Below are 25,552 nucleotides of genomic sequence, written 5' to 3'. Positions count from 1 at the left end.
GACCACTTATATGGGGAGTTGATTCAGTCATAATTTAATGTTTACAATACTGGATTCTATGACAAGCGGTACGTGCGTAGCCTCTTGTCATCTGAATGACTTCCATAGAAAATCTCTCAGTTTATATAATGCTCTCCGAGCTACTTCTATCCCACAGTTGACAACCATTATTGAGTGCCAGTCATCTACTACAATAGTATCACCCTACATGGTATCGTGTGGCACCATAGCCAGGCCCTCACGCACTCCTTCTAAGATTAGCAACAGTGGCCCCCAATCTATCTTGGCACACCGACCCTCTGTCACTCACCCGTGACATCAATAACACCTGGCGTGTCCTTCTCCCTCCTCTGTCCCTCACATACAGCTTATGAGTTTACATACATTAATAAATCCTGTATCAAAAGTCGTTATATCAATTCACCCTTTTCATTATTGTGATGTTGTAAGTGAAATTCCACAGATATAACATTACTTGAACCAAACAAACAAAACATACAAATGCGCTATCTGATTGACTGAGGTAGTCTTGTTTCCACATTTCCACTCCTGTCTTTCTCTAATATATTTCCCATAGCTTTAGTTAATTTCCCATAACCTATTCTGATGGCAAGAATGTACAACATGCATCTCCCCCTATAATCGCATACATTCCCCCTTTATCTACTGTAATAGCCTCCAATGCTATGCGATTATCAATTGCATAGTGTCCCATGAGTGACATTTCCCACCCAATTGCTTGAAAATCCAAGACTGTGAATAGGTAAAATGTTCAACTCTGTTCAACCCTGACGCTGCTCTGATAATATGCCTGCAGGAGAGATACACAGGATAACACTGTGGTTTCAGTCCCTGTTAAATCAGTACAGCCTTGGACCATTTAGGATTGAGGAATTCAACCAAAGGTCAGATCAGATGGAAATAGCATAAACATTCCTATGTCAAACACACTAAAACCCCATGATAGGAACCAATTAAGTTATTGCCTAGCAACAGAGATATGTACCACTCTAAACATCCATATCAATACCTCCCAATACTTCAAATGTATATAGTGACTAATATGTGAATACGGTAACTTAATAATCCACATTTTCATGATATCAGTCACAATCCTCATATTAACTGTTTCAAACAGTAAGATTCAAAAGTTTCTACTCAAAATAAATCATATAAGTGTATCCTAAGACATTACCATAACGTATTGCTGTTTTAACCATAATATCTATTTAAGACCGTTATCTCGCAATAGTACAAGGAATACCCTTCATGCTGAAAATAGTTTAAACATCTTTAGTTACTAATATATACTAATGATTGACTTAAATCACTCAGTCACCTTATCAATTATAACCAAAACCAAATTACTTATCTCAACCAAATTTAGAATGACTATTCTTATTGATTCACTTGGTCCTTATCAATCAAACAATGTCCCAACTTCAATGTCTCATCCGAGTCACCACCATCACTACACCCCATTGTGTCTTGTCCATTTGCGAACCATTATACCAACAACATCAGAGATGTTGTGTTTGAACAGATCTTTCTCCATTCTCACTCAATGGTGGACTCCTGTCCCACTCCCGCAAGATAAAAACATGAGAGGAAATCCTTTGATAGCTTCGATTGGCTGTTGTAGACCGGTTGCAGGTAGAAGTGGTACTGTACAGGAACATCTTCAACGCCTCTGATGTTCATCTTCAGCCGGTTCATAGGTTGTTTCTTTTATTTAGGTTCACACCATTCTAGGCCAAATTATCCCTGCTATGATTCAAGACACCATCTGTATTTACCTCAATAGAAGACAGCACATAGCAGTTTAATAGAGTTCATTCCTAATCCAATAAATCCATATAAGCATTGACTATATGACAAAAGATTATGTTCGACCAATTATTCTTAATGCCAATTTCTAATATACTTCCCAATTTCTGTTAGGGAAATGAATGGCGTGACAGTCAGTCTCTAGTCGTCGGTTTCCTCGTAGTAGTCTGTTGCAGTGGTTTACATGATACCAGGTCGATCTCCCCTGTATCCATACATCCGTTGGTGTAGACTGGGTGACGATGTATGGTCCTTTTAGATCTGAACCTTCTTCCGTCACTATGGTCTAGGATCATGCAGAGTCCTTCTCTATTTATCAACATCGCTCTGTGGAGTGTGTCCTTCTTGCAGCGTACGAATAGGGAAGTTGAGAGTCCCTAATGCAAAGAAAGACAGACACAGACACAAAAGAAAACAATGCTCCGCCGTGGCGGTGCCATCTTCCTCCTCTGAGTTGGAACACTCCTACAGTGGGACACACAGATGCAGGGATCTCTTTCTGCTACTTTCCCCTCCATCGAGGTAGCCAGCAACACCTAGTACTGACCTTCACCCGTGGGAAGAAAGTCTTAGCAACATTGTTAGGTGCGACACCGTATGCTATTATACCCTGTCGTCTTTTCAGTCAGGAGAAGCTTTGATATTAGGAAGTGCACATTTTTGCAGCTTGTTATAGGTCACTAGTTTCATAGACAGGCCTCCTCTACATCCTGCCTTATACCACAAATACATTTTCACCTAAAATATTTAATCTAACCCCTAACACATTAATGTCTACTGCTCATATTCTTAATACAATTTTCATATTTACAAAAAAACCTAATGTGAGCAGTACTTCCCCCCCTTTAGACGCATGACTCACATCGTGATTCATTTTACATTTTAGTCATTTAGCAGACGCTCTTATCCAGAGCGACTTACAGTTAGTGAGTGCATGTCACACCCTGGCTATGGGACTCTAGTTGTTGAGCCAGGGTGTGTTTGTTCTATGTGGTGTGTTTCTATGTTGGGGGTTCTGGTTTGTTGTTTTCTATGTTTGCCTTAGTGACTCCCAATCAGAGGCAACGAGTGTCAGCGGTTGGCTGGTTGTCTCTGATTGGGAGCCATATTTAACTGTCTGTTTTTCACTTTGTGTTTGTGGGTTTTTGTTCCGTGTCGGTATATGTTTACCGTTGGACGTTACGAGTCGTTTATTGTTTTGTTCGTGCTTGATTTAATAAAGTCTTATCATGTTCACATTCAACGCTGCGCCTTGGTCCTCCTCATTGGTAGACGATCGTGACAGAAAAACCCACCAAGATGTGACCAAGCAGCGTGTCCAGGAGCCATCGCCAGGGAGATCCCTGACAGATCTCCTTCGCCTCCTCGACTGGGTCAAGCCGAGTGAGGAAGAGAAGGGCTTGACATTGTGGCAGAAGGGCGAACGGCTGGCGAGGGACATGGAGACCTGGTCCACGGGTAGGAGAGACGCCCCGAAAATGTTTAGGGGGGGGCTAACGCCGTGGACGACGGGCCAGCAGGAGACCGCGGCAGAGCGGCCCAGCGGATTGGCAGAGGAGGCCGCCAGGTTACGGGGGCCACTGGTCGAAGAGGGGGTGGAAGATGTAGAGGCACGGCGAGAGGTACTGGCGAGTGTTGCCAGTCCGGTCCGGCCTGTTCCTGATCCCCACGTAGGGCCAGTGGTGTGTGTTCCCAGTACGGTCCGGCCTGTTCCTGCTCTCCGCACCAAGTCTGTGGTGCGCGTCGCCAGCCCAGTCCGGCCCATTCCTGCTCCCCGCACCAAGTCTGTGGTGCGTTTCGTCAGCCCTGTCCGGCCCGTTCCTGCTCTCCGCACCAAGTCTGTGGTGCGCGTCGCCAGCCCGGTCCGGCCCGTTCCTGCTCTCCGCACCAAGTCTGTGGTGCGCGTCGCCAGCCCAGTCCGGCCCATTCCTGCTCCCCGCACCAAGTCAGTGGTGCGCGTCGTCAGCCCGGCACGGCCCGTTCCTGCTCCCCGCACCAAGTCAGTGGTGCGCGTCGTCAGCCCGGCACGGCCCGTTCCTGCTCCCCGCACCAAGTCAATGGTGTGCGTCGTCAGTCCAGCACGGCCCGTGCCTGTTCCACCGGTGGCGGGTCCGGCACCGGTCAGGTGCTGCGTCACGCCGGAGCTAGAGCAATCCGCTCCACCAGTGTTCAGTTCAGCTCTGGTCAGCAGGGCCAGACCGGACCAGGGGTACTTTGGGGGGTTAGAGAAGGAGTGGGGGTCAAGCCCGGAGCCAGAACCGCCGCCGAGGAGGTATGCCCACCCAGCCCTCCCCTGTTTTGCTCTTTTTGAGGCGCGGTCGCAGTCCGCGCCTTTAGGGGGGGGTACTGTCACACCCTGGCTATGGGACTCTAGTTGTTGAGCCAGGGTGTGTTTGTTCTATGTGGTGTGTTTCTATGTTGGGGGTTCTGGTTTGTTCTTTTCTATGTTTGCCTTAGTGACTCCCAATCAGAGGCAACGAGTGTCAGCGGTTGGCTGGTTGTCTCTGATTGGGAGCCATATTTAACTGTCTGTTTTTCACTTTGTGTTTGTGGGTTTTTGTTCCGTGTCGGTATATGTTTACCGTTGGACGTTACGAGTCGTTTATTGTTTTGTTCGTGCTTGATTTAATAAAGTCTTATCATGTTCACATTCAACGCTGCGCCTTGGTCCTCCTCATTGGTAGACGATCGTGACAGTGCATACATTATTTTTTTATTTTTCATACTGGCCCCCCGTGGGAATCGAACCCACAACCCTGACGTTGCAAACGCCATGCTCTACCAACTGAGCTACATCCCTGCTGGCCATTCCCTCCCCTATCCTGGACGACGCTGGGCCAATTGTGCGCCGCCCCATGGGTCTCCCGGTCGCGGCCGGCTACGACAGAGCCTGGATTCGAACCAGGATCTCTAGTGGCACAACTAGCACTGCATAGACCACTGCGCCACTTCAAAAACAAAACAACGACATTGTTTGTTAAACCAAAATAATAAATTACATTAAAATGACAACTTAATTGTATCCCATAAAGTAATTCAAGTAATATCAAACTTGACTAGCGCCAGGTTTTCCTCATTCAGTACTAGCTCTTTCACTCTGACCTTATTATGGTCCACATCATATATATAACTATTGCCAAATTATAAACTTCTTCATAATTATCAGTATTATAAATTACCCTCAACTCTGTATAATAAATTACCTTAAATTCCTCATCCCATGCCTCTTGGCTTTCCAGTGTGGGTGATCAATTCACACTAGAAAGTCAGGACAGAGTTCAGAGGTCATTCAAACCCTTCAAAGAAGTGTTCCATTCTATAGTATAAACTAATCATTAACCACAGTCAAAACATTTCATAAATGTTGTGTATCCCCAGTGTACAGTAAGTCCTTATTACATTTATTCTCAAAGGAAATCACGTGTTTACCCAAAACTCACTCATAAAAAGAAAAAACTTCAGAAAGTTCCATGTGTGTGTTCCTTTAAGACTTATCATCTCTGACCCGTTAAAACCCCCTAAAATCTCAATCAAAACCCTATATAACCATTATAATAGGTGGGTTGTGTGTGGTTATCTGAAAAACCATATTGGAAAACAACAAACAAAAATGGCCAGGCCTTATTTCATTCAGTAGCTCCCTCTTATGATCTAATTATAAGACTGCCGAATTTGACTAACTGCTCCACCTAGCCCAAAGACTTTTGAAACATCCCACTGAGAGATAAGGAAATCCCCATTTTCCTGGAAGAGAAAGTACACATTTCGTTAACATTTAATTATAATCAGCAATCCAAAAATATTAATTACACACAAAACATGATGCAGATATACCCCATCCTACCTCACATCAATAATCGTTTGTTTCAATCTAATTCCTCATAACTACTCCAGAAGAAGATTACATAAAATCTCTCAAAAGATGAAAACCACTCAAGGTTCTTTGAGTTTACAATGAGTATTTTTAAATGATTACTTCATACCTCATTCTTTTTAAGTCTCACAATGATTATCAAACCCCCAAAATCGGCTTCATCTTATCCCATATCAAATCATCATGGTATCTTTACTGGATGACTTACCCCTTAGATTGTTCCTGTCACCCCTCTATATGTAATATTTGAGACATTCACAAATATAATCAATTACTACGCGTAAAGAATCAATGATATTAGATTTCAACCGTTTATTAACAATTTGTTTGAGATGTGATCGCCTAAGTCTTCTTTAACATACCTACTGTAGTGTACTTCCACACTCCTATAACAAATAATTATACTCAAAACTCAGACAATACCATGTTTCATTAAGCTGACTACACCTACTATTACAAACCTATAACCCCTTTTCGGTAATGTAATCATCTTTACTTGTTGCATTGATGTTTTAAAATAAAACCCTATTGTTTAATAAATTCAGAACTTACAAAACATTTTTACTTCTCCATCAGCCAAATAGTAAAAACGACCTCCCATTGTTCAACGTACCAGAAACAGATTATCGGTTTTAGAATGAATTAACTGTCTGCATAATTCACTGGTGTTTAAACAAACTATAGAATTTAATAATAATAATTACAAATTGTCAAAGAACGTTCCCTATTCAACTATCTAGATATGTGCTCCACATTACCCTCTGCGTCCTTTACATCCCGATATAGCACAACGAGCACGACTCTTTCACACGCTTAGTAAATCATGGCATAAGTCAATTCTATCCACAAACGTCTACTACTTAATAATAGCTTTTCATTGACCTTAACTATAAATAATTATTTTAATACCAGTCTACTCAAACAATCCAATGCAACATTTCTCATCTCCCAATTAACCTACTTTCCTTTTAACACAGAAAACCCTCTACAATCTCTATTATCCTCTACCGCTGTCTTTCCATCTAACAGTACTTTATCAGGTGACAAATTATTGTAACGTTATAGTCAAAACAAACAAAACATCTATTCACAGAGATGCAACTTGAATTACTATGTTATCCTATTCGCCATGGGTTGGTAGGACAATCTCTTCTGTAAAATCGTATCAATTCACCCAGTGATCTAGGTCAACAGCATCCATGTAACAGTTTTGCTTCCTTCCCTACATGGCTTGAACCAGTAACCCTCTGCACAGATTAACAACAGTCACCCTCGAAGCACCATTACTCGTCATTCAACAAAAGGCGCGACCTTGCAGAGCAAGGCAAACTCCTTCAAGGTCTCAGAGCAAGTTATGTCACCTATCGAAACGCTACTAGTTAACGCCGCTAACTAGCTACCCATTTCACACCGGTAACACTCACCCCCCTTTGACTTCCTCCTTTTCCACAGCAACCAGTGATCCGGTTACACCAAACTTAACCCATTATGACACTTACAGCTGTCTCACATTCAGCGAACCCCAGTTGCTAACACCCACTGATCAACACCTAGAAACTCTCCAAACAACAAATAGAAACCGTTCTCAAACAGCGTTCTGCCTTTACCTCTATCGTAGGGTTAAAAACTAACTTAACAACTTTCACAATCCTAGATTGCTGTTGTAGCTTCATGATTGGTTCAGTTTATCTGTTACGATATTGTGTGAGTAATATTTCTGTAGTTCCTCCATCTTTCATACTCTGCTCCCTTCCAACACTGCTTCATAATCCCTGGTGTTTTGTTAATACTCTTTTTATTCTCTTTGTCCCCTTGCTTCACTTCCCATTAAGATAAGACACTCGCTTCTCTGTGTGTCATCCCTATACTATTATTATCCCCTTTATCAATGAAGATGATACCAATCCGCCATTACTAGAAGTCAGCAGATCTGGGTAACTGTCCTTTCTAAGTAGGCTACAAGTAACAAACCAAACACTTGCTGTAGTTGACAATCATACATTTAATTTATATCCATAGTATTAATATCCAATTTATTGATTGACATTACGCCACCATTCTCAATTGTTTATCTAGCAAACCATTAGGCAACCCAAAGAAAATGACTACCTCGAAATCGTCTCGCTATTCCTGTTAAATAAGTGAGTCCTTCAATTTGAACCCAGCACGCTGATAAATCTTCCATTCTACATCACCAAAAATAAATACTTTGTAGTATCTGTCTAAGCAACACATACCAACAGTAGAATTACACTCAGAAACCCAGATTTGTTTACTCTATGCCATTGCCCCAATGCTATTGAAATGACACACAAATAGCGCAATTATACTGGCTTATCTTCTCACCATCTGTCACGCCCTGGCTCTGGGGACTCTTTAAGGTTGAGCCAGGGTGTTAGTTTCTAGGTTTAGTTTTCTAGGTTTATGTTCTAGATCGTGTGGATCTATGTTGGCCAGGGTGGTTCCCAATCAGAGGCAGCTGATTCTCGTTGTCTCTGATTGGGAACCATACTTAGGCAGCCTGTTTGGCACAGTTAATTGTGGGATCTTGATCTGTATAGGTTTGTGGTGTTTAACCTTTAGACTTCACGTATCGTTTTGTTGTTTTGTTGTTATTGTTAAAGTACTCATTAAAAGATGTACGCCTATCACGCTGCGCCTTGGTCCGGTTCTTACGACGATCGTGACAGAAGATCCCACCAAAGAAGGACCAAGCAGCGTGTTCAGGAGCAAACACCAGGAAAGGAACTGGAGAAGTTGGCGATGTCCCAGGTGGGCGAATGGTGGTTGTGGGAGGACATGTTCGCGGGCAAAGGGCCATGGGCAAAAGTTAAAGCCCTGGCGAGAGAGGAGGTACGGCGCCAACCGTGCCGTCGTCGGACAGGCGAGAGGCAACCCCAATATTTTTTGGGGGGGGGGGCACACGGCATGGACGACGGGGCTGCTGGAGGCAGCTACAGGGCGAGTTTGTGGACTAGGAGAGGAGGCCACCAGGTTACGGGGGCCATTGGTCATGAGGGGGAAGGAGAGTGTATTGGCACGGCGAGAGGTACTGAGGTTTGTTACCAGTCCGGTCCGGCCCGTTCCTGATCCCCGCACAAGGCCAGTGGTGTGTGTTCCCAGTACGGTCCGGCCTGTTCCTGTCCCTCGCACCAAGCCTGTGGTGCACGTCGCCAGCCTGGTCCGGCCTGTTCCTGCTCCCCGCACCAAGCCAGTGGTGCGCGTCGCCAGCCCGGTCCAACCTGTTCCTGCTCCCCGCACCAAGCCAGTGGTGCGCGTCGCCAGCCCGGTCCGGCCTGTTCCTGCTCCCCGCACCAAGCCTGTGGTGTGCGTCGCCAGCCCGGACCGGCCCGTTCCTCCTGCTCCCCGCACCAAGCCAATGGTGCGCGTCGCCAGCCCGGTCCGGCCTGTTCCTGCTCCCCGCACCAAGCCTGTGGTGCGCGTCGCCAGCCCGGCCCGTTCCTGCTCCCCGCACCAAGCCAGTGGTGCGCGTCGTCAGCCCGGTCCGGCCCGTTCCTGCTCCCCGGACCAAGCCAGTGGTGCGCGTCGTCAGCCCGGACCGGCCCGTTCCTCCTGCTCCCCGCACCAAGCCAATGGTGCGCGTCGCCAGCCCGGTCCGGCCTGTTCCTTCCCCGCACCAAGCCAGTGGTGCGCTTTGCCAGCCCGGTCCGGCCTGTTCCTGCTCCCCGCACCAAGCCTGTGGTGCGCGTCGCCAGCCCGGCCCGTTCCTGCTCCCCGCACCAAGCCAGTGGTGCGCGTCGTCAGCCCGGTCCGGCCCGTTCCTGCTCCCCGGACCAAGCCAGTGGTGCGCGTCGTCAGCCCGGTCCGGCCCGTTCCTGCTCCCCGCACCAAGCCAGTGGTGCGCGTCGTCAGCCCGGTCCGGCCCGTTCCTGCTCCCCGCACCAAGACAGTGGTGCGCGTCGTCAGCCCGGTCCGGCCCGTTCCTGCTCCCCGGACCAAGCCAGTGGTGCGCGTTGTCAGCCCGGTCCGGCCCGTTCCCGCTCCCCGCACCAAGCCAGTGGTGCGCGTCGTCAGCCCGGTCCGGCCCGTTCCCGCTCCCCGCACCAAGCCAGTGGTGCGCGTCGTCAGTCCGGCACGGTCCGTGCCTGTTCCACCTGTGCCTGGTCCGGCACCGGTCAATTGCTCCACGCCGGAGCCAGAGCAATCCGCTCCACCGGTGTTCAGTCCAGCTCCGGTCAGCAGGGCCAGACCACGAGGGCGAGAGAGAGAGGGGTGGTCACGCCCGGAGCCGGATCCGCCTCCGAGGCGGAATGACCACCCGGCCCCTCCCCTGTGGTGTTTGGTAGGCGCGGTCGCAGTCCGCGCCTTTGGGGGGGGGGTACTGTCACGCCCTGGCTCTGGGGACTCTTTAAGGTTGAGCCAGGGTGTTAGTTTATGTTCTAGATCGTGTGGATCTATGTTGGCCAGGGTGGTTCCCAATCAGAGGCAGCTGATTCTCGTTGTCTCTGATTGGGAACCATACTTAGGCAGCCTGTTTGGCACAGTTAGTTGTGGGATCTTGATCTGTATAGGTTTGTGGTGTTTAACCTTTAGACTTCACGTATCGTTTTGTTGTTATTGTTAAAGTACTAATTAAAAGATGTACGCCTATCACGCTGCGCCTTGGTCCGGTTCTTATGACGATCTTGACACCATCCGATACAAAATGAAATTCCTTCACTACATCACCTTACCTCCGCAATGATAATTAGTTTAATGGAAACCCCAAATTGGCTTTGTACTATGTTATAAGTTACGTCTATAAATTCCAGTCCTTATGGGCAGTTCATTTCTTAACCCTTATCTCTATCAAATTATCCATCACCGGAACAAACTCAGAAAACCTTTATTTATTATTTCCCACCCCTGACGTACGTCTACGTTTGGGTGAGTAAGTTAATACATACATATTACTCTAATTACCTTTCTATTAATCGATTACCCACAAACTTCATCCTATTTTCACATCTTCACATACTCCATATAGAACTTTAGAAACTCCTAGGTACTCACATCAAACAATCCTTTTGTTAAAAAAAAATTGTATCCTCACTCAACACAAATCCACTTCTTCAAATAAACTCCCAGCGGAACCTAAAAAACAGACCGTAGTTTCAAGGACACTGACTTTCCTGTCATTGGATCCTTAACGGTTCTCTAACCTTCAGGAAACCCCGTCAAAGTCAAGCCTCTCCTTAAAACATCCTACTTTTCCAATACACTCTAAAATAACCTCACGCTCTCCATACCACTCCTTGACATTATATGATGGGCATTTATATATGGAACCACAATATAATGTTATATCATAGGTTATTATCCAAACGTATATCAACTTAACATACACATTCATGTAATTTATTATGCACCCTTTCAGATTAAAATTACTTTCTGCCCTTTGTTCATAAAATAGCCTATGTTGTTCCATATACCTCGATGCCATCTGGTGAACAAAAAATGGTTGCATCGAGTTTACTTAAAAGGTCTCTTCCCATGAACGCCATAGTAGTTGTAGCACTTACTATAAATGAATGTTGAAAAGTAATATCCTCCAAATCAATTTGTAATGGGAGAGATATAGGATAAATTTGCGGAGTTCCACTAATCTCCCCCCCCCCGGACGCGCAGCTCCAGCGGCTGAACGTCACCGGCCAGGACGACGACCCCGAGGACGAGGAGCGGGCCGGTCATGGCGGCAACGGTGGAAGTCCCGAATTAGGTTGGGGTCCAGAACGTCCCCAGCCGGAACCCAGCTCCTCTCCTCAGGAACATACCCCTCCCAGTCCACCAGGTAATGGAGCCGTCCCCCACGGAACCTGGAGTCCAGCAGGTCCCTCACTGCATACATTTTACATTTTAGTAATTTAGCAGACGCTCTTATCCAGAGCGACTTACAGTTAATGAGTGCATACATTTTTTCATACTGGTCCCTCGTGGGAATCGAACCAACAACCCTGCCGTTGCAAGCGCCATGCTCTACCAACTGAGCTACACAGGACTACGTGTATACGCCAGACTCCCGTCAATGTCCAGGGGTGGAGGAGGCGTACCCCGGGGGGTGGCATCCGCCAGAGGACCAGGAACCACCGGCCTGAGGAGAGACACATGAAAAGTGGGTGAGACACGGTAGTGAGGGGGAAGGAGCAGCCGGTATGATGCCTCATTTATCGTCCGGAGGACCTTAAACGGCCCCACAACTCAGGGGCTCAGTTTCTTGCAGGGCAGGTGGAGAGGGAGGTTTTTTGTGGACAGCCAGACACGTTCCCCAGGCTGGAATACAGGGGCCTCACTGCGGTGGCGGTTGACTTGATCCTTCTGCCGACAAATGTCCCTCTGGAGATGGACATGGGCGGCGTCCCAGACCTGTCCGGCCCTGTGGAACCACTCGTCGACAGCGGGCGCATCGCTCTGGCTGGGTGTCCAAGGGGCCAGGGCCGGCTGGTACCCCAGGACGCACTGGAAGGGAGTGAGCCCTGTGGAGGTGTGAACGAGGGATATTCTGCCCAGGGAAGAAACTTCACCCACTCAACCTTCCGGTCCTGACAGTGGCAACGACGAAACCTCCCCAGCTCCTGGTTCATGCGCTCCACCTGCCCATTCGACTGAGGCCTATACCCAGAAGTGAGGCTGGCCGTGGCCGCGATCTTCTCCAGGAAAGCCTTCCACACTCGGGAGGTGAATTGGGGGCCACGGTCTGAGACGATGTCCTCCGTAAGTCCATAATGCCGGAAGACCTGTTGGAACAGGACCTGGAGAGCAGAAGGAAGATCAGTTAGTGGCAAAAAATGGCATGATTTGGAGAACCGATCTACGACCACCATGACTGTGGTGAAGCCGTCAGAACGTGGAAGGTCGGTGACAAAGTCTATGGACAGGTGTGACCAAGGTCGCTGAGGCACTTGGAGAGGAACTAGTTTGCCTGCCGGGGCGTTCCGAGGTCTCTTTGTTTGGGCACACACGGAACAGGAGTTGACATAGCGGGAGACATCAGAAGCCAAGGTGGGCCACCAGTATTTTTGGGCTAGAGAATGCAGGGTGCGCGTAATACCAGAATGCCCTGCCGTAAGGGTAGTGTGCGCCCAGATCAGCAAGCGGTCACGGGACTGGTGGGAACATACACAGCAGGTGCTGGGTCCTCCTGAGCCGCCAGGCGGATGTCTTCATCCACATCCCAAACGACAGGTGCAACGATGAGAGACGAGGGCAGGATAGGACCCCCCAGATCCTTCCTTTCTCTGGTATGGTGCATCCTGGAGAGTGCGTCTGCCTTCACATTCTGGGATCCTGGGCGGTAGGACAGAATGAATTGGATGCGAGTGAGAAATTAGGCCCACCTGGCTTGACGAGAGTTGATCCGTTTCATGTGCTCCAAATTCTGATAGTCAGTAATAATCCGGAATGGATGGACTCCACCCTCCAGCCAGTGTCTCCAATCCTCCAGAGCAAAGACCACCGCCAACAGCTCCCTGTCTCCAACTCCATAGTTCCTCTCTGTGGGGGTAAGCTTTTTAGAGAAAAAGGCACAGGGATACATTTTCTCTGGCTTACCGTGCCGCTGGGAGAGGACCGCACCCACGCCCTCCTCCGATGCGTCCACCTCCATGATGAAAGGACAAGAGGGATCATCTCTCCTTCAGCCTCTTGAAGGCAGCGTCAGCCTCAGGGCTCCAGGCCCGTTTCTGAGGCCCCCCCTTAAGGAGAGAGGTGAGCGGGGCGGCTATGGAGCTGAAGGACCTGATGAAACGCTGGTAGAAATAAGCGAAGCCCAGGAAGCTCTGTAGGCCCTTGATGGTGGTGGGAACTGGCCATGACCTGACGGCGTCCGTCTTCACTCCTTCCATGAACACCCCCTGAGGACTGATCCGGTATCCCAGGAAGGAGATGGCCTGTTGGTGGAATTCGCATTTCTCCCCTTTCACCAACAGGCTGTGTTCCCGGAGGAGTAGGACAGCTCGGACATCCCTGACATACTCCTCGAACGTAGCTGAGTAGATCAGAGTAGATCAGGATATCGTCGATGTACACCACCACCTGTCTACTCAGCATGTCCCGGAACACGTCATTGACGAAGGACTGGAACACAGAAGGTGCGTTGGCGAGGCCGTAGGGAATGACGCAGTATTCATAGTGGCCTGAGGTACTGCTGAATGCCATCTTCCACTCGTCCCCTTCCCGGATTCGGATCAGGTTGTAGGCACTCCTCAGGTCCAACTTGGTAAAGTACCGGGCCCCTCGTAGCTGCTCGATGGCCGACGGAACCAGAGGGAGGATGAACCGGTACTTGGTGGTGACTGCGTTCAGCCCCCTGTAGTCAATGCATGGTCTCAGTCCTCCATCTTTTTTGGCCACGAAAAAGAAGCTGGCGGAGGCAGGAGAGGTAGAGCGTCTGATGATCCCCTGTTTCAGGGTCTCCACAACATACTTCTCCATGGCCTCAGTCTCCGTCATGGAAAGGGGGTAAATGCGACTCTTTGGGGGGTGTTGTCCCTCCAGCAGGTCAATGGCGTAGTCACAGGGCCTCTGAGGAGGGAGACACGTAGCCTTTAATGAAGAGAAGACATCGGAGAGATCTGCGTACTCACGTGTACGGATCAGGCACTATTACGTGCGTAATAGTGCCTGATCCAAGGGGTTTATTGTCCAGTGAGGTGACGTGTAGCGGAGATGGCAGTGGCACGGTGGGCAACCCCCATTCAGAGACCAGCTCCCTATATACAGTGGGGGAAAAAAGTATTTAGTCAGCCACCAATTGTGCAAGTTCTCCCACTTAAAAAGATGAGAGAGGCCTGTAATTTTCATCATAGGTACACGTCAACTATGACAGACAAATTGAGAAGAAAAAAATCCAGAAAATCACATTGTAGGATTTTTAATGAATTTATTTGTAAATTATGGTGGAAAATAAGTATTGGGTCACCTACAAACAAGCAAGATTTCTGGCTCTCACAGACCTGTAACTTCTTCTTTAAGAGGCTCCTCTGTCCTCCACTCGTTACCTGTATTAATGGCACCTGTTTGAACTTGTTATCAGTATAAAAGACACCTGTCCACAACCTCAAACAGTCACACTCCAAACTCCACTATGGCCAAGACCAAAGAGCTGTCAAAGGACACCAGAAACAAAATTGTAGACCTGCACCAGGCTGGGAAGACTGAATCTGCAATAGGTAAGCAGCTTGGTTTGAAGAAATCAACTGTGGGAGCAATTATTAGGAAATGGAAGACATACAAGACCACTGATAATCTCCCTCGATCTGGGGCTCCACGCAAGATCTCACCCCGTGGGGTCAAAATGATCACAAGAACGGTGAGCAAAAATCCCAGAACCACACAGGGGGACCTAGTGAATGACCTGCAGAGAGCTGGGACCAAAGTAACAAAGCCTACCATCAGTAACACACTACGCCACCAGGGACTCAAATCCTGCAGTGCCAGACGTGTCCCCCCTGCTTAAGCCAGTACATGTCCAGGCCCGTCTGAAGTTTGCTAGAGTGCATTTGGATGATCCAGAAGAGGATTGGGAGAATGTCATATGGTCAGATGAAACCAAAATACAACTTTTTGGTAAAAACTCAACTCGTCGTGTTTGGAGGACAAAGAATGCTGAGTTGCATCCAAAGAACACCATACCTACTGTGAAGCATGGGGGTGGAAACATCATGCTTTGGGGCTGTTTTTTCTGCAAAGGGACCAGGACGACTGATCCGTGTAAAGGAAAGAATGAATGGGGCCATGTATCGTGAGATTTTGAGTGAAAACCTCCTTCCATCAGCAAGGGCATTGAAGATTAAACGTGGCTGGGTCTTTCAGCATGACAATGATCCCAAACACACCGCCCAGGCAACGAAGGAGTGGCTTCGTAAGAAGCATTTCAAGGTCCTGGAGTGGCCTAGCCAGTCTCCAGATCTCAACCCCATAGAAAATCTTTGGAGGGAGTTGAAAGTCTGTGTTGCCCAGCGACAGCCCCAAAACATCACTGCTCTAGAGGAGATCTGCATGGAGGAATGGGCCAAAATACCAGCAACAGTGTGTGAAAACCTTGTGAAGACTTACAGAAAACGTTTGACCTGTGTCATTGCCAACAAAGGGTATATAACAAAGTATTGAGAAACTTTTGTTATTGACCAAATACTTATTTTCCACCATAATTTGCAAATAAATTCATTAAAAATCCTACAATGTGATTTTCTGGATTTTTCTTTCTCATTTTGTCAGTCATAGTTGACGTGTACCTATGATGAAAATTACAGGCCTCTCTCATCTTTTTAAGTGGGAGAACTTGCACAATTGGTGGCTGACTAAATACTTTTTTCCCCCACTGTATAGACAGGTGTGTGACTTTCAAAATCATGTCCAATCAATTGAATTTAACACAGGTGGACTCCAATCAAGTTGTAGAAACATTTCAAGGATGATCAATGGGAAAAGGATGCACCTGAGCTCAATTTCAAGTCTCATCGCAAATGGTCTGAATACTTATGTAAATACGGTATTTCTGTTTAAAAAAATTAAATAAAAATAATAATAATACAAAAAAACGGTTTTATATTTTTTATTACTACGTCTGTCAATCTTATCGAAATGTATAATTTAAGTCACCTGTTAAAATAATAGTTCCTGTCTGGATATGAAAAATACGAAAATATACAATTTCAAAGATTTTACAGTTACAGTTCATATAAGGAAATCAGTAAATTGAAAGAAATTCATTAGGCCCTAATCTATGGATTTCACATGACTGGGCAGGGGTGCAGCCATGGGTGGGCCTGGGAGGGAATAGGTCCACCCACTTGGCAGCCAGGCCCACCCACTGGAGAGCCAGGCCCAGCCAATCAGAATGAGTTTTTCCCACAATAGTGTTTTATTACAGAAATAAATGCTACATTTTAGAGTGGCCTTTTGTCCCCAGCACAAGGGGCACCTGTGTAATGATCATGCTGTTTAATCAGCTTCTTGATATGCCATCACTGTCAGGGGAATGGATTATCTTAGCGAAGGAGAAATGCTCACTAACAGTGAGCACAACATTTGAGAGAAATAAGCTTTTTGTGCATATGGAACATTTGGAATTTTTTTTTTTCAGCTCATGAAACACTTTACATGTTTCGTTTATATTTTTGTTCAGTATAATAATATCCATATGAAGAGGATTCAATGTTAGAAAATGAACCTCTGTCTTTGTGTGTCCGTTCTAGGCCAGAGAAGCTGGAGCTGGGTTTGGTGATGAGTATGGACCAGGTAACTCAGATGATCCCCTCAGCTCTGTTCTCCTCGAACCTGTATGCAGACAGCCACCAAGGTACACATTACAAGAGTGATCATTACACTACTGCTCGAGATCAAAAATATACACAGTACTGTATGCTCAGCGAAAAGTAAAAGACTGCGCAGTCACACTGCGATCTATGCTCCTATGTTGTACGACATACAGTGAGGGGAAAAAAGTATTTGATCCCCTGCTGATTTTGTACGTTTGCCCACTGACAAAGAAATGATCAGTCTATAATTTTAATGGTAGGTTTATTTGAACAGTGATAGACAGAATAACAACAAAAAAATCCAGAAAAACGCATGTCAAAAATGTTATAAATTGATTTGCATTTTAATGAGGGAAATAAGTATTTGACCCCCTCTCAATCAGAAAGATTTCTGGCTCCCAGGTGTCTTTTATACAGGTAACAAGCTGAGATTAGGAGCACACTCTTAAAGGGAGTGCTCCTAATCTCATCTTGTTACCTGTATAAAAGACACCTGTCCACAGAAGCAATCAATCAATCAGATTCCAAACTCTCCACCATGGCCAAGACCAAAGAGCTCTCCAAGGATGTCAGGGACAAGATTGTAGACCTACTCAAGGCTGGAATGGGCTACAAGACCATCGCCAAGCAGCTTGGTGAGAAGGTGACAACAGTTGGTGCGATTATTCGCAAATGGAAGAAACACAAAATAACTGTCAATCTCCCTCGGCCTGGGGCTCCATGCAAGATCTCACCTCGTGGAGTTGCAATGATCATGAGAACGGTGAGGAATCAGCCCAGAACTACACGGGAGGATCTTGTCAATGATCTCAAGGCAGCTGGGACCATAGTCACCAAGAAAACAATTGGTAACACACTACGCCGTGAAGGACTGAAATCCTGCAGCGCCCGCAAGGTCCCCCTGCTCAGGAAAGCACATATACAGGCCCGTCTGATGTTTGCCAATGAACATCTGAATGATTCAGAGGAGAACTGGGTGAAAGTGTTGTGGTCAGATGAGACCAAAATCGAGCTCTTTTGCATCAACTCAACTCGCCGTGTTTGGAGGAGGAGGAATGCTGCCCATGACCCCAAGAACACCATCCCCACCGTCAAACATGGATGGAGGTGGAAACATTATGCTTTGGGGGTGTTTTTCTGCTAAGAGGACAGGACAACATCACCGCATCAAAGGGACGATGGACAGGGCCATGTACCGTCAAATCTTGGGTGAGAACCTCCTTCCCTCAGCCAGGGCATTGAAAATGGGTCGTGGATGGGTATTCCAGCATGACAATGACCCAAAACACACGGCCAAGGCAACAAAGGAGTGGCTCAAGAAGAAGCACATTAAGGTCCTGGAGTGGCCTAGCCAGTCTCCAGACCTTAATCCCATAAAAAATCTGTGGAGGGAGCTGAAGGTTCGAGTTGCCAAACATCAGGCTCGAAACCTTAATGACTTGGAGAAGATCTGCAAAGAGGAGTGGGACAAAATCCCTCGTGAGATGTGTGCAAACCTGGTAGCCAACTACAAGAAACGTCTGACCTCTGTGATTGCCAACAAGGGTTTTGCCACCAAGTACTAAGTCATGTTTTGCAGAGGGGTCAAATACTTATTTCCCTCACTGTAGGTACCTGTTGTCATTCTTAGTTGCTGACTACACTGGCCATGTGTGCACATGTTGATTTTTGTCTATCTCCACCAGACGCGATCATGACACGCATGTTAAAATATCAAAATAAATTATGTTAATTTCTGGGCAGGTCGAAACACACATGAAACATTCATGGACATTTAGCTAGCTAGCTGTTGCTAGCTAGTTTGCCCTGGGAGATTAACATTGGGTTGTTATTTTACCTGACATGCAAATGGTCCTCTTTTTAGCTGGTTCTTTGTGGAATTTTGACCCGGAGTCATACAAACTCGTGTTTCTCTACTCCAACAATTAATCCAATTAAATTTCATGTGTCTATACTCAGCTGTTCCTGCCATTTTCTTCAATTTGAAGAAGACTCACTGATACTCACAGGGCTTCTAACATCTCTTCTGTAATTACATTTACATTTTACATTTTAGTCATTTAGCAGACGCTCTTATCCTGAGCGACTTACAGTTAGTGAATACATATTTTTTTTATACTGGCCATTCCCTCCCCTACCCTGGACGACGCTGGGCCAATTGTGCGCCGCCCATGAGTCTCCCGGTCGCGGCCGGCGGCGACAGAGCCTGGATACGAACCAGGATCTCTAGTGGCACAGTTAGCACTGCGATGCAGTGCCTTAGACCACTGCGCCACTCAGGAGTACGTAATGTGTGTGGGTGTGTGTTTGTATTGTAGTGTTGAAGAGTGGGACACACTGCAGCCTGCTGGAGGTGGTGGATAAGAGCAAGTCGGGAGACAGTCTGGCAGCACTGCTTCAAGGCCTGGAGACACAGAGACTGGTAGGTCCAGGTCCAGCACATCTTAATTAGACCAACACTCCTCCTACTGGGAATGCAGGCTTTTGCTCCAGCCCTGCTCTAACACCTCTTCTATGTACAGGTTCTTGTCCACATGTTGGCTGACAAAGGGTTCCTGTTCCTCCTCTCTTCAGTTCAGATGGCCACTCCAACTGGTAAGTCAAATCATAGTGTATAATGTGGTGACACTTTACATGAAGTTGTTCTATGCCTGTGTAGTAACTGTAATAAGATAGTGTTAACGTGTTACATAGTCATTCACTAATTATTTACTAACCTTTTTTTTAATTATTTTTTTTAGAAAGAAGAGATGGGTTGAAAAAGTGCCTTAAAGCACTATTCGTTTTTCAAGAGTCCAGGGATGTGGCAAAATACAGTACAATGTGTCCAGCTACTCAGGAGCCTTTGCAGACGTCCTCCCGTGACCCCGCCATGCCCCAGCTGAACAGCTTTGTCCCGGCCCTGCATCACGCCCTGGTCAAGGTGCGCTGCAACCCGCCCGCCGACCTCTCGGCCGGGGTCGAGCGCCAGGCCAGGGACTACCTCAGTGGACTCCACAATGGAAAGGTATAAATGTGTGATTGTATGTGTTTTGACTAGTCAAACTTTTCACTAGATTTTGACTAGCCATATGTGTATGTTATTGATGTTTTGTGATGTGTTGTATGTTATGTGGTGTTTTACTGTGTACCTTTTTGTGTGACATGTAGCTTACTTCCATGCAAGAATACAGTAAAGTACTGTATCATCTCCTCTCTAGCTCCGCCACATCCCCATGACTGAATACGACGCCAAGCTGGATGACCGGGGGAAGCTGTTCCCAGCTCCCAAACACCACAAACTCAACATGGAGGGCTACCTGCGCTCCTACGTCTACAACCCCAACCTCTACACCATGCCTGTGGTCCGAGCCAAGGAGATGGTAGAGAGTTACGGCACTGTGCCTGATGACAACAGCCCTGTAATGGACTGGGAGGGTAGTGGAGCCAGCGGTGACAAGCCAGTGGTAGGGTCGGAGGTAAAGACTTACGGTGCCACTGCTGCCCAGCCCCCGGTGGTCCAGGTCAACCACTCTCCCTGTCAATCTCCCACTGTCGCCAACCCTCAGAAGGTGAAGGAGCTGATTAACCTGATACTGTGTCGGAGGAACGCAGAGGGGGACGTCCAGAAGAAGGGAGTGGCGCAGGGAGGACGAAAGCAGGGGGCAGGAGGGTTGGACCCCCGAGGACTGAAGAGGAAGCTGGAAAGGGAGACTGCAGAGAGGACTCTGAACTACCTGAAGAAGGCCTCACAGGAGAGGGGCGGAAGGGACAGCAGAACAGGTATGGAAGGCCTTGCTGAGGGTTGGGGCATAATTTTGGCCTTAGGTATAAGTAGTGGAAACGAGTTTAAATGAACTTGAAATCCAGTCTTTCAGATGTTAAATCCAGTTCCTCAGATGTGTTTCATGGATGCTGGCTCACCTAGCAAAAGAGATCCACAAAGTGTTTGGAAATGAATGCAGTAAATGTATTTTTTATCTCTCTTTTCTTTTCTCTCTTCCTCCCAGCAGCAGCTGCTGAAGAGGGCCAGAGCCCTTCTTGTCTGTCCTCTGTGATGCTGCCGAGTGTTGGTCTGAGAGACGTGGACCTGAGGAGAGACCGCTCGGAGGCTGCTGTCAAGTTATTAAATATGTTAACCAGCCTGAGTAACGCAGCAAAACAAGGGAGCTCTGAGGGGAGAGGAGGAGGGTCAAGAGAGGGGACGGAGCAGACTAAAGTTCTGCTGTTTGATAGGATGATCAAGCTGGGCCTGCCACCCAATCAGGACATTGACCTGAGGAAACGACCTTGTAGGGGCCTGCAGGACAAGGCTGACTACTTGGAGGTAATAAGTCGATACCTTTGTTTCCTAAACATTTCCTCTGCTCAAGCCATTCCACTTAATTGATCTATTCTAGAACCAGTTCAATGACTGTGAAAGTGTGAGTGCAATATGTGTACATAACTTCGTATTGTCCTGTCTCTCTCTCTCTCTGTGTGCGTGTGTGTGTGTGAGAGAGCAGACAGCAGGCAGCGTGAGCAGTCTGGAGGGCTTCAGCCCCAGTTCCAATGGTGAAACGCCCAGAAGATCACAGTCCCAATATCAGGGGGAAGAACAGATACCATGGGTCCTCATCCCCATCACAGGTACGGACCATCACTGCACATACAGTATAACTCGGGCCGGGCAAGAGTTTTTCCCGGTCAAGGCACGTATCACGTAGTTAAAGCAATATGTCCCAATGGGATATCCCCACAGGTATGGACTATCACATAACACATAGGCTGCAGTTTGACCCCTTTCCCAGTAGTGTGCACTAGTTCAGTGAAATATTTTGAAAGAAATATATATGCATATATATTTACATTTCTGTGAGAAAATCTGGCTGATATGTGAAACTATTATGATATTTACTAATACCCTTTACTCCTGTGCAGGGCTGAAGTCAAAGAAGTACTGCCAGAGAGAGGAGGACATCCCTCAGGACCCACGCTTGGTTCCCCAGATCCCCATGGCAAACAGCAGCCACCCCCCCTGTGTCCCGGAACGACGGGAAAGAAGCATCAACCCTTTGTTAGAGGAGCTCCCACAGCATAGCTTCAGTCCTCCCCTAGAGGAGTCAGAAGAGCACAGCCCCTACCCAAGCCCCTGCTCCAACCCCGGTCCCATGGAGGATGATGAGCAATTAGCTGAAAACCCCTGTGACCCCACAGAAATATGCGACAACCATAAGACGAGCACAGACAAGAAGACGAGCACAAACCAGAGCTTCCTTCAAATCCCTGTTGCTCCAGAGAGCGCCAGGCTACTAGAGAAGTGCCGCAGCCCCTTACCTGAGTCAAAGCCAGCTGGAGAACCAACCCCTACTATCCTTAGCCCTGTGGAGGCTGGGCAGGAACAGGCTGAAGGCAGCACAGGAAACGTTATATCTGGCGTGGTTGCTGAAGATCCAAGCACAATGGATGTTGGACAAGAGGAGGAGGGGGAGGAAGGAGAAGTAGAGGAGGAAGCAAAAGAGCTGGAGGAGATGGACGATGTGATTGAAGTGGTAGATGAGGAGGAGGAAACGGAAGATGAGGTGGAGGAAGAAAAGGTGGAGAAGGAGACCATTATAAAGCAGACAGAAGAGGTGTCACCACCCTCTCCTGACCTCAGTTCTCCTGAGCAGACTCCTGTCCAAAATCCTCCTCCCGTCCAGAGGCCCGTGCTGAGCAGAGTGGACTGTGTCCTGGACCAGCAGTTCAGCGACTTCTCTACAGAGATGCAGATCCTCCTGCTCAGAGAGAGTGTCCACTACAGCTCCCTCCTGATCCCGAGCCAGAGTCTTCCAGGCCAGTCCCCCATCCTGCCCTTCTCTGAGTACGTCTCCTTCTACAACTCGTCCCCTCCTATGCAGGCCTACGTCAGCTCCCTGAGAGACCGCATGGGCACCGTCATAGACACACAAGAGCAATGGATTCCTAGCATGGTGGCCACTGACCCTCCCCTGGTCTTATCTAACAATAACCACCACCATGCTAACCACGTTCATATAACTACATACAACGGGAACCCTTCTTCTCGTGGCCCTGTTTCTCACTCTGTCCCAAGCCCTCACCCTCCTTCCTTCCCTGTCTGCCCCTGGTCCTGCTAGTTTAAACTCTTACAGTTCTCTACCTGTGTCTCATTCGGTCCGCAACCGCCACTCTCTTGCCCCTCCTTCTGGCCCTGGCCTTAACTTTGCTAGTTCAAACACTTACAGCTCTTTAGCAGTTTATCAGTTTCCCTCAGCTGTGTCTCAGTTTAATAGTAATAATAAGAATAATGTTACCACTCCCCTCTACAACAACCCACCCCAGACAGGGCTACCTATATCTCAGCTGAGCTCCAGTCTAGCGCCCCTCCACATCCAACCACTGGCACTGGACAACTAGTGGACAACAACAACAACACAAACAACAACACAGAACCCTGACTCAGACTGTCGAGAGCAACTGGGAACATGTAAGCCAAGTCCTATGTCAAAAGCAAATAAGTGGACAACCACAACAAAGAACACTGACTTAGATACTCGAGGGCTACAAGGAAAGTTCAAGCCACAAACGAGTGCAATGTTTCAATCAAAAGACGATGTCATAATTGTTGATCCTCCGGTTTCAGCAGCCACCATGGAGGCTCCACCTCCTCTCACTCAGATGATTGGGGTGGGAGGGCCTGTCCCAGGCTCAGGGCCAGCTCCGCCTGCAGTCATCAGTAGGCTGATCAGCCCGCTGAAGCCTGAGCTGTTCAGTAACGTTGTGGAGATTATAAAAGATGTCCAGAAGAACTCAATTCTACATTCTACAACTCAATTCTACATCCACACCCAGGAGGGGGAAAGGGAGGTCTCCCACCATATCAAGGTACTAAACATTTGGGGTTATTGTAAAGCACTTTATGACAACTACTAATGTAAAAAGGGCTTTATAACTACATTTGAGTAATTGAATGGGGTGCACATATGCAGTCACACACACCAACCTCTCTCTTTTCATTGCATGTTTATGGGCAGTGTCACTGTATGAAACAGACCTTGTTTCTCTCATTGTGCTACCAGGAGTACCTCCAGAGGTTGGGGAACGTAGAACACAGTCCTGAGAGGTTCTTGGAAAGAGAGAACCGGATGGAAAAACGAATGGTTCTCATGCAGATCATGGAAATCGCAGCTCACGTTCATAAGGTACACGACAACAATATTAGTCATTCCACAAAATGAGTCCCTTTTGTGTCCCTTTGATATTTTAAGTAGAAATTGTGCACCAATATTGGATTTTAAAAGCCTGTTACATTATAAGAAGTGCCCTTAATTCAATACATCTGATTTTTTATATGAATAAAGACTTAGTAAAGTGCAAAAATTCAGCATTTTGACATGGCCCTCTTCTGAGAAGTCACTCTGTGACTTCTCAGAAGATTTTAAAGTACCACAACAGTGAAAATCTATTTTTTTTTTCAGCTGAAAGACGACGTCCAGAGCGTACCCACGATGTTGGACAATGATTGAAGTCAATAATGAGATGATGTGCAAATACTTTTCAGACAACGTTTCTTTTCTGGGCTGGGTTTTATTTGAATGTTGCTATCCACCAGCATGGCATTATTTATTAATCAGAAACACCTGCAAATGTTCTTCCTCTTTACGAGTCGTGACTGAGGTGAGCCAAACAGACTTTGGACATCCACTTTGGGTGCCTGAGCCATGGAGCAAATTTTAAAATAGGGGGTACAAACGTATGTTTTTGCACCTACACATTTTTACCAGATAATTATCATAATCCACTGAATAATTTGTTAATTGTCTTTAATTTATTTTTTGGACCAGTTTTTTATTTGCTTTGTCATTTTTTGGGTTGGGGGAGTTACAGGTACAATATTCATGTCGCTTTACACAGTTTATACCACATGTACCCGTAGGTTGCCACAATTATTTTTTATTTTAGACATACAGAGAAATGTTCATATTGATCACACAGGATTTTGTAATAATAAAATTGGTATGTAAAGAAAAGAGAAACAAAGAGAGGTGGGCCTACACCCCCAACTCCCCACAACCCGGAAACCATGAATTCCACCCCTTCCCACCCCACATAGCAACACATGTATTCCACCCCTCCCGTCGACCAGAGAAAACCCTCCCCATACCATCCCTTCTCTGTGGGCCTGAAAGCAAAGAAATTAAAACGAAAATGAAAATAGGTATATATATATTAGCTCTGACCCCATTTAGTCGACTGGTTGATTGTTTGGTCAATAGGCTGTTGGTCAACTGAGATTTTCTATGTACAGTACCAGTCAAAAGTTTGGACACACCTACTCATTCAATGGGTTTTCTTTATTTTTACGATTTTCTACAATGTAGAATAATAGTGAAGACATCAAAACTATGAAATAACACATATGGAATCATGTAGTAACCAAAAAAGTGTTAAACAAATCAAAATATATTTTATATTTGAGATTCTTCAAATAGCAACCCTTTGCCTTGATGACAGCTTTGCACACTCTTGGCATTCTCTCAACCAGCTTCATGAGATAGTCACCTGGAATGCATTTCAATTAACAGGTGTGCCTTCTTAAAAGTCAATTTGTGGAATTTATTTCTGTCTTAATGCG

General features: G+C 46.9%; 1 protein-coding gene across 3 annotated transcripts in view; it reads left to right on the top strand.

The window, feature by feature from the left end:
• The window catches only part of LOC121578335 (protein TASOR), a 33,051-nt gene extending 7,915 nt beyond the window's left edge, over positions 1 to 25,136 (top strand). For 2 of the 3 annotated variants that reach the window (XM_041892649.2, XM_041892651.2), the window contains exons 10-19: positions 16,897 to 17,000; positions 19,278 to 19,381; positions 19,482 to 19,554; positions 19,701 to 19,966; positions 20,160 to 20,721; positions 20,949 to 21,265; positions 21,444 to 21,567; positions 21,859 to 23,802; positions 23,997 to 24,119; positions 24,396 to 25,136. In XM_041892649.2, coding sequence (XP_041748583.1) covers positions 16,897 to 17,000; positions 19,278 to 19,381; positions 19,482 to 19,554; positions 19,701 to 19,966; positions 20,160 to 20,721; positions 20,949 to 21,265; positions 21,444 to 21,567; positions 21,859 to 23,054 — 2,746 coding nt within the window. In that variant the 3' untranslated portion in view covers positions 23,055 to 23,802; positions 23,997 to 24,119; positions 24,396 to 25,136. The remainder of the gene's footprint in view (positions 1 to 16,896; positions 17,001 to 19,277; positions 19,382 to 19,481; positions 19,555 to 19,700; positions 19,967 to 20,159; positions 20,722 to 20,948; positions 21,266 to 21,443; positions 21,568 to 21,858; positions 23,803 to 23,996; positions 24,120 to 24,395) is intronic. The other variant, XM_041892650.2, reaches the window with a different exon arrangement.
• The last annotated feature ends 416 nt before the right edge of the window (positions 25,137 to 25,552 follow it).

This window comes from Coregonus clupeaformis, chromosome 12 (genome assembly GCF_020615455.1).
Source record: "Coregonus clupeaformis isolate EN_2021a chromosome 12, ASM2061545v1, whole genome shotgun sequence".
NCBI lineage: Eukaryota > Metazoa > Chordata > Actinopteri > Salmoniformes > Salmonidae > Coregonus > Coregonus clupeaformis.
Note: the sequence above shows the minus strand (reverse complement) of the source record. Positions and strands in the feature narration are given on the sequence as shown.